The sequence below is a fragment of the Lepidochelys kempii genome, chromosome 1, assembly GCF_965140265.1.
Source record: "Lepidochelys kempii isolate rLepKem1 chromosome 1, rLepKem1.hap2, whole genome shotgun sequence".
Taxonomy (NCBI): Eukaryota; Metazoa; Chordata; order Testudines; family Cheloniidae; genus Lepidochelys; species Lepidochelys kempii.
Window position 1 is genome coordinate 348,915,530 of NC_133256.1, and position 9,188 is coordinate 348,924,717.

General features: G+C 49.7%; 1 protein-coding gene across 1 annotated transcript in view; it reads right to left on the bottom strand.

Moving 5' to 3' along the window:
* The window catches only part of MIOX (myo-inositol oxygenase), a 25,891-nt gene extending 18,340 nt beyond the window's left edge, over nt 1–7,551 (bottom strand). The window contains exon 1 of the mRNA XM_073328994.1: nt 7,444–7,551. Within this exon, the coding sequence (XP_073185095.1) occupies nt 7,444–7,461 (18 nt within the window). The 5' untranslated portion in view covers nt 7,462–7,551. The remainder of the gene's footprint in view (nt 1–7,443) is intronic.
* Nucleotides 7,552–9,188: the final 1,637 nt, after the last annotated feature.

Consider the following 9,188-nt stretch of genomic DNA (forward strand, 5'->3'; position numbering starts at 1 on the left):
ACAATATAGCTTCAGGCTCCCCCACTACTTAACACAACACTCAGTGATTTCAGCGCTTAGGTGAATTCAGCTTGTAGTAGGGAAGCCCCAGTGCTGGTGCACTGTCAGCCCAAAGTGAGCTCAGCAGCCTGTAACTAGACTTCTAATGAAATCAAAATTAGCTCTGATATTCCACAGTGGAGAGAGGAGGAAGTGCAATTAGCATGTAAGACCCTCACCAAGGAGCCCATGCTACCAAGTATTAAAACTTGTCCCCAGCCTCTCTCCATTCACACAGTTTTGGAACCCATGACCCTTGCCTAGCGAGTGCTACTTAGTTGATGGTGAATCCCTCCATCATAACAAAAGGCCACGTACAGTTCCAAGCACAGTTCCCATAATCAGGGTAATAACAATTTATTCTTCCTGCCCCAATAACAGAAACACTGGAGATCCCACAGCAGCCAAAGTGACCATTTGGGCAGCTATGGTCTCATTTTAGGCGTGGTGGGTGTGCCTATGCAAATAAGATCGGCCCCTGAAGTTCTTTTCCACAACTTGCCACACCTCACCACCAGATGTCAGGGTGGAGCTCATCCTGACACTGCTTACATATAACAGGCCAAAACACCGTGCTTGGTCGTTTCTAACTGGCAAGAAAAATGCTCAGTGATATATTGTATCAGTATGTGCAAAGGAACAATTAAATTTTTAAAATTACGTATTTGTCATCACATTGAAGGGGTCCCAAGAAATAATTCCCCCGCTCTTATATCAAACGTTACATTGTACACAAACTGTGACCCTAAAGCAGCGGTTCCCAAACTTGTCCTGCCACTTGTGCAGGGAAAGTCCCTGGTGGGCCGGTTTGTTTACCTGCCGCGTCCACAGGTTCGGCCGATCGGGGCTCCCAGTGGCCGCGGTTCGCTGCTCCAGGCCAATGGGAGCTGCTGGAAGCGGCGTGGGCCGAGGGACGTACTGGCTGCCACTTCTCGCAGCCCCCATTGGCTTGGAGCAGCGAACCACGGCCACTGGGAACCGCGATCGGCCGAACCTGTGGACGCAGCAGGTAAACAAACCGGCCCGGCCCAGCAGGGGCTTTTCCTGCACAAGCGCCGGAACTAGTTTGGGAACCACTGATCTAGATACTTGATAGAGATAAATACACAAGACAGCATCTGATAGACCTGAGAAATCATTGAAAACAGAGGCGTTGTGGTGACTAAAGCCCTAACGCAGAGGGGTTTGGGAGGGATTGAAGGCCTTGCTGAAGTGAAAGAGGATATGATGTAAGAGAGGATTGGAAGAAAACCGGAAAGCTCAGAGGTATTTTGCACCAAATATGAAACTCAAATATGAAATTGCAGAACTGGTACTTGTTAAATGTAACCTATCACTTAAATCAGCCTCTATCCCAGATGACTTGAGGATAGCTAATGTAACACCTGTTTTTAAAAAAGGCTCCGGAGGTGATCCTCACAATTACAGGCTGGTGAGCTTGAAATGATAGTAAAAAACAAAATTATCAGAAGCACAGATGAACAGAATATGCTGGGAAAGAGTAAACAGGGATTTTGTAAAGGGAAATCATACCTCACCAATCTAACAGAATTCTTTGAGGGGGCCAACAGGCATGTGGACAAGAGGGATCCAGGGGATATAGTGTACTTGGACTTTCATAAAGCCTTTGACAAGTTCCCACACCAAATGTTCTTAGGCAAAGTGAGCAGATGAAATTCAATATTGATAAGTGCAAAGTAATGCATATTGGAAAAAATAATCCCAACTATGTATACAAAATGATGGGGTCTAAATTAGATGTTACCGCTCAAGAGAGAGATCTTAGAGTCACTATGGATAGTTCTCTGAAAACATCCACTCAATGTGCAGCAGAAGTAAAAAAGCCTAACAGAATGTTAGGAACTATTAGGAAAGGGATAGATAATAAAACAGAAAATATCATTATGCCACTATATAAAGCCATAATACACCCACACCTTGAATAATGCCTGCAGTTCTGGTTGCCCCATCTCAAAAAAGATATATTAGAACTGGAAAAGGTGCAGAGAAGGGCACACCAGCACCAAGCCAGACAAGCCATGAGACCATGGTAGCTGACAATGAAAGTAATCGCAAGGATGGGGCAGAGGAAGAGAACCAGAAGATGGCTCCTCAGCCCCGCTGTTGTTTGAGGCTCTGAAACTCAATCAGGAGACCCCAAGTCATTCAAACAGTGGGGTGGAAGAGACGAGGCACACGTAAGTTATTTTGGGATGTTCTCTTGCCTGTGTTATACAGATCAGACGAGATGATCCCAAGGGTCCCTTCTGGCCTTGGAATCTATGAAGCTGCATGTAAGAATGTTTAAGGCGCTGCACAAAAGGCGCGGTAGGGGTGAGAAGAGCAGGCTATGGTTGCTGAACTTGCTAGAGCAGTTGGTTGCCCCACACCCGCCAAAAGGTCTGTGGAGCAAGACCAGCCTGAGGTGAATTTTTTGTAAAGGCCCAAGAGGCCTCCTGACACAAAGTGTAAAGGTTTTAAAGTGTGGCATAAAAACTAAAATCAAACCTGGCTTGTGTTTTGTATTTAAATCCCTCAGCAGCTGAGCACTGTTTCCTCAGAGGCCTTGGAGTACCGGGAGACTACCGTCTCTGAAGGCACGACTGGGTTCGGCCCAGCCTGCGCTCGCCAGACCCGAAACCAGATGCTCAACCGGGTGCTGGGAGAGCAGAGTGTGATAATTTTGCAGCTGGGTTTTATCTGACTGCCAAATTCCTGTCTCTAAGTTAGATAAAATGTAGGTGTTTGTGGCCGTTTCAGGATTTTTCATTTCTTTTTTGTATTTTGCTCAATGGGTCAAATAAGTGAATAATGTAAAAATACTGACTATTAAACCGTTTCAGAGGCGTTGAACATTTTGTTTGTATCCATCGCCTCCCAAATATTAAAATATGGGTTTCCTGAACACTCCATTATTGTTTTTTCATTTATTAAATCCAAGTTTTATCAATATACATTCCAGGCAGGCGCCTTAAACACTGAACGAGTTACAGGTTAACAAAACGGGCAGCAGCTGTGGACAGAAAAGTAAAAAGTGTTATGAATTCTTTTACATAGAGTAGGAATAGTTTCATCTAGGCCTGCATTTTGTCTCCTGCCCGGGTGTATTGACCAATTTTACACAGTTGGAGTTCCTTTAAGTTGGGCTCTGTGTGTGTTGTATAAACTAGGGCTGAAAAACAAGTCTGAGTGTGTACACTTCGGGGGATTGTCTGTGCATGGCCTGTGTGCACCCAGGGGGACGTCTACAGGCTTCCACGCATGTGTCATGCGATTGCCTGGTTTTTATTCTTGATTCCTCTGAAATAACTTGTTATCGACCCCCATATGACCACGTGCAGGCAGCACACACCGGTTGCTGAGCAGGGCTTCGCATGGTCCTCTGCGTATGTCCAGTTTCCATTTGCGTGCACTTGTGATGCATGCACTGGCTGTCCACATGTGCCCAGAGTGCATCGTTTTCTAAATACAAGGGCACTGTTCTCTCCTTACTAACACTGGGGGGCGGGGGGGGGGGGTTGGTTGCTGGCTCCCAGTACCAAAAGAAAGGGGAAGGGTCGATGGAGAATCAGGACCCTGAGACTGACAGTCCCCAGGACCAATGGGGAGAGGCCAGTGCTCTAGGTCAGCCTGATTGACAGGGCGGGCAGGCTAATCAGGGAGTCGGGGGGGTCCCATCCTGCTGTGAGCTGGAACTGCCTGGGGCAGGCAGCTTGGGGCTGAGCTAAGGAGACAGCAGGGGCCCACGGCAAGCTGGGGAGCAGAGCTGGGCCAGATCCAGAGGGGCCAGAGAAGCAGCCCAGGGAGCTGGAGGCAGAGCCGCACCCAGGCTGAGGCAGAGTGGAGCCGGGGCCGGGGCTGGGGCTGGGGCTGGAGCCGTCCGGAGCCGGGTGCAGTGGGCAGCTGGGGAGGGTGGGTGGGGGACCCTGGGCAGAGGGGCCAGCGCAGGGAGACGCCCCCAGCCAAGGTGGGGATCAGAACCCCGACGGGGCCTGACGCTGGGAAGAAGGGTCCTGCCACCGAGAGCCCGAGGGCGTGTGGGAACCGGCAGAGCAAGGATCCGACCCGCAGCATCCCTGCAGCACAGCTATGGCCCGGGCAGGGGCCTGGGACTTGTGAGGAGCAGACTGAACTGCCCTGACAGTCCAGAGACGCTGGGTGCGATGTCCCCGGGCCACAGAGCGGGGTGACGGGTTTTCCTTTCACCTTTCCCACTGTTTCCTTATTTTGAAAGTTGCTTGCTGTTTAATCAGTTGTATTTGCTTTGAACTATATGTAATGATCAGTGGGTCAGGGAAATGTCCAGTGCGGAGAGAGCCCCCCAGAGTGGGGACACCCTACCCCCTGCCTTGAGTGACCACGACAAAGTTGAGGGTCGAGCCCCCCCAGGAATCCTGGGCCCAGTCTTGTCGGGGTTACAAGGACTCCGTCACACAGGAGGGTGGAAGGGGAGCCCTCGAGGTCAGGTGGGCCCCTGGGTAAAGGAAGTGGGAGTGAGGACTCAGATCCTTTCCCTAGCCCACTTCACCGGGCTAGCGTATAAGCCAGGAAAGTTCCCCACAATAGCAGGCCCATTCCCCCTGCTTACATAAAGTGTTACGTTGGAGGGTGGCGAAACTGGTAAAGCCTTTTGTTAGTCTCGAAGGTGCCACATGTCCTCCTTTTCCTTTTCTCTTTGTGAATACAGACTAACACGGCTGCTCCTCTGAAACCTGTGCTATGGAAGAGTGTCGGTATTTCAGACATTAACATTAGCCAAAGGCAGCACTGCCGTCTTTATCCTTTCAGAGCTTGGTGTGGAGAGAGAGGAATTTGGGAGGGGGAAGGGCAATCCTGCAGGTCCTGCATAGCCTTGTTACTGGCCTTCAAAAAGCAACTAACACCTGTTCTCTGTCTTCACACTTAAGATACCTGTGTTATCTAGCAACACAATGACAAAATGGCCAGGAAGATTTCAAAGAAAATAACTTTTTCCTCATGGTGCTTTTCTCAGGAGTTTGGGAGAGTTTAAACCAGGGCGCTCTGCAGTTCGGCTTTAATTTTTTAAATAGCAGCCACAAAGGAGAGTGTGGTGTGTGAGTGTTTGTGTCTGTGCGGGTGTTTAATTTATTTAGAATTGTACTAACTGCTTAAAAGAATATTTTCTCGAAAAACGAGGAAAATGCATGAGGCATTATGTATTTATATATAAACACTTCTTTGTTCCTCTGTTACTAACCCTTTTTGCCAGTGTTTAATCTGTTTAGAATTGAACTAATAATATAAATGCATATTTTTCTCTAAAATAAAGGAAAATGCATTAGATAGATGTGGCGGGTGTCTGGGGATAGATAGATAGATAGAGAGGGTGTCTGGGGGTAGATACTTTTATTCCTTTGTTAAACCTTTTGCACATATGTATTGAGAATTTTGCTAGCACTTTCATACAATTATTTACTTGGCTTTATTTAGAATTGTAGTAATGGCATAAAAAGCATATTTTTTCTAAAATGAGTGAAAGGCATGAAATATGTATTTAGTCATTTCCTTTTAATGATTCCAGAAGAATGAATTAATTAACATTTTTTTTAAATCTCGTTTTTTTCCCAACCGGGCCCATGGCACCATAAATGCACACGTGGCTCGAAAGGAACCCTAGGGGCCCTGGAAAGGGAGGGCATGATAGGAAGGACTTCCAGAAACATACAGCCAACTCACTGGACCAAAAAGAGGGTCTAATGCTGAAGTCTAATTGAGACAATATCATGGGGGAAGGGGAGTTGGAAACCTGTCAAAAATATATGCTGAGGAAAGGTACAGAGATGTCACTACTTATGTCATAAGAACAGAAGAACAGCCATACTGGATCAGAACAATGGTTCATCTATCCCAGTATCCTGTCTTCCAACAGCAATCAGTGCTAGATGCGTCAGCAGGAATGAACAGAAATGGGCAATTATTGAGTGATCCATCCCCTGTTGTCCAGTCCCAGGTTCTGGCATTCAGAGGTTTAGAGACACCCATAGCATGGGGTTGTGTCCCTGAGCATCTTGGCTAAAAGCCATTAATGGGCCTGTTCTCCAGGAATTGATCTAATTCTTTTTTGAACCCAGTTATATGTTTAGCCTTCACAACACCCCATGTCAATGAGTTCCACAGGTTAACTGTGTGCTTTAAGAAGAAGTGCTTCCTTTTGTTTTAAACTGGCTGCCTATTCATTTCATCAGGTGACCCCTGGTTCTTGTGTACAGGTAAATAACACTTCCTTATTCACACACCGGTCGTGATTTTACAGCCCTTTATCCTATCCCCCCTGTGTCGTCTCTTTTCCAAGATGAACAGTCCCGGTCTTTTTAATCTCCCCTCATTCGGAAGCTTGTTCCCTTCTCTGCACCTTTTCCCATTTCAAGATGTCGTTTTTGAGATGTGGCAACCACATTTGCACGCACGATTCAATTTGTGGGCAGACCATGGATTTATCTAGTGACGCTATGATATTTTCTGTCTTATTACCTATCCATTTCCTGATGGTCCCTAACAATCCGTTGGCCTGTGTGTCTATCTTTTACTGATGGTTAAAGGGCTCACTGTTTTATTTAGGGCTCAATTTTGCCCTGACCTATGGCGGGGAGGAGTGTGGGGACAAGAATCCCCCTATCCTCCTAGCAAACTCTTGTAGGGCCCGAGCGTAAGGGTGAGAGGTGGGCAAGTGTGCCTGATACTGCTATGAGATCAAGGAGAAGGGGCTGGACCCTGAGCCCTGGGCGTCTCCTTAGCATCTGAGCACAGCAGATCTGGCAGATCTGTACATGTGGGAGCCAGTGGGGGAAGGCAGGATCTATATGTATAGGATTGACTAGGAGCATCCACACACATCTGGGAACCTTTAGGGTCTGTGTGTGCAGGATACCTGATGGGGTATGACGGGGTCTGTGCACAGACAGTAGGGTCTGTGCATAGGGGATCAGATGAGAAGCAGCAGGATCTCTGTGTGTGGGATCCAGCAGGGTCCAGTGGGGTCTGAACACAGAGGATCCAGTGGTCTCTCTGCATGTGGGGGATCCAGTGGAAGATGCAAGCTCTGCATGGGGGTGGGGAGGTACAGTGGGGTGTGTACACAGAGGAGCCAGAGGGAGCCGTAGGACCAAACCCAGCAAAGGAAAATCTCAGGGGAACCACAGGAAAACCTTCCTGCCAGCCTGGCTGGTGAGTCATGTCCCCAATGGAATGAGTGGGAGCCTTGTCTCTTGGGACACTGAAAACTAGCCAGGGCCTAGCCCTGGCTAATAGACGCTAGGCAAATCCGGACCTGGAGGATGGGAGGCGGGGGGGCCGATGGCTGGGCACGATGGGAGTGACCCCACGGCTTTTCCTCTGCTGCCTCTAGGATTCAGATCCCAGGCCAGTCTGCCTCTCCCTACTCACCAAGCGTATGACCTTCATCCCGGCTCCTCACCCTGGCAGCCCCTGGAGGAGGAGAGTGTGTGAGGAGGGGAGCTCTGTAGTCTCTGGGGCCAGGGCAGGCGTCTCTCTGGGTTTATAAAACCCCCTGAGTTATGCAAGGAGGGCCTAGGACTGGCCAGAACCTGCCTGAAGAAGTGCTGACCCCAGGGCGCAATGAGTCACCAGTTAACTAGCCCTGGGCCAAACTCTCATTGCTTGGAAGTAGCCTCTGGGAAAGCAATTAATGTGTGAGCCTTTGACAGCTAAGGAATGACAGCTGCAGGAGGGGCGGGGGTGGGAGAAGGATCTTGTTGCTGATCCAGAGAACTCGTATCTGTGTCCTTGAGAGGCACAAACCAGTGGCCTGTCCTGTGCCCCGGGCAGTGGGTCGCACTGGGGAAGGGGAGAGGCCATCCCAGCAGAGCGGGCCCTGCGGAGCTAGAGGCCTGGTCACATACCCAGACATTTCGGGGGAAGCTCAGGAAGTTCAAGCTCCACCTGGCTAACCCAGAGCACTTAATCTTTCACCCCATGCCCTTCCTCCGTCCTTTCTCATTCTCTAAACAGCACCACCCGCCTGCCTGGCACACAAGCCCATAGCCTGGGGGTCATCTTGCACTCCACCCTCTCTGTGGGTCCTCCCAGCCGGGGACCTCTGAATCTTGCCATTGCTTTCTGCCTAATAGCTCTAAGATCCGGCCTTTCCCGGCCATCCACCCAGCCAGACCTCTCACCGTCTCTGGCCTTGACAAATGCCATCCCGCCCTGCTCCCAGCCAGGCTCAATGCCGCTGCAAAGACCATTTGCCTTTTGGCCATGTCTCCCCCGGCTCCCCCTTCTCTTGCGTGGCTTCTCTGCACGTTTGAGCCCCTTCGTGGCCTAGCCTCATCCCCCTTATCATCTCTCAGGCCTTGTCTGCACGAGGCAGTTGTATCGCTTTAACTCTCCTGGTGTAATTAAACCAGTAGGAGCCCCTTAGTGGAGAAGCATTTATTTTACTAGATGGGTACTTGATGCCAATAGAGCTATTCCTGCCTGGGAAGGGTAATAAAGTACCCGTACAAGGCACCTTTATACTGGTATAACTGTGTCCACACGTGTAGTATTCACCCCTAGCCAGGATAGTTCCACCAGACTGACTTTCAAGTGCAACTCCTCAGGCCTCATTCACTATCTGACACCTGCCTGCAATCGGCTCCTGGCATCAGCCTCCATCAGCCCCTTGTCAACTTTGCCAACAAGCTCCTTGGTCCTTTCTCCCACGCTGCCCTTCATGTGTGGGAAGAGCTCCCTGGAAGCATCCACAAAGCCACCTCGGCAGCCACCTTCAGAGCCCTCCTTAAAGCTCTCCTCTGCCATGATGCCCACACGAAACATGACGATGGTGAGGCTGTGTCATGCAGATAGGGGCACGGCCCATCGTTTCGCCCTGTGTGCGTACAGCGCCTAGCGCAGTGGGGTCTCGGTCCTGGGCTCAACCTGCCGGGCGCTACGATCGCACTGTCGTGAGCTGGCTGGAACGTTGCTGTGGGAAAAGGAGTGTGTGACCACACCCAGGAGCTTTTGGCTGTTTATTGTTCTGGGTAGGGCTGCGTGTGGGAAGGCAGAACGGATCCAACTGGGAAAGACAGAGAGAGAGAGAGAGAGAGTGTAAAGGAGCAGCTGCAAGCACAGTGGCTGACGCTGGAAGAAACCTGGAATGAGACGAGTGCTCTTGGTGCTGTGAG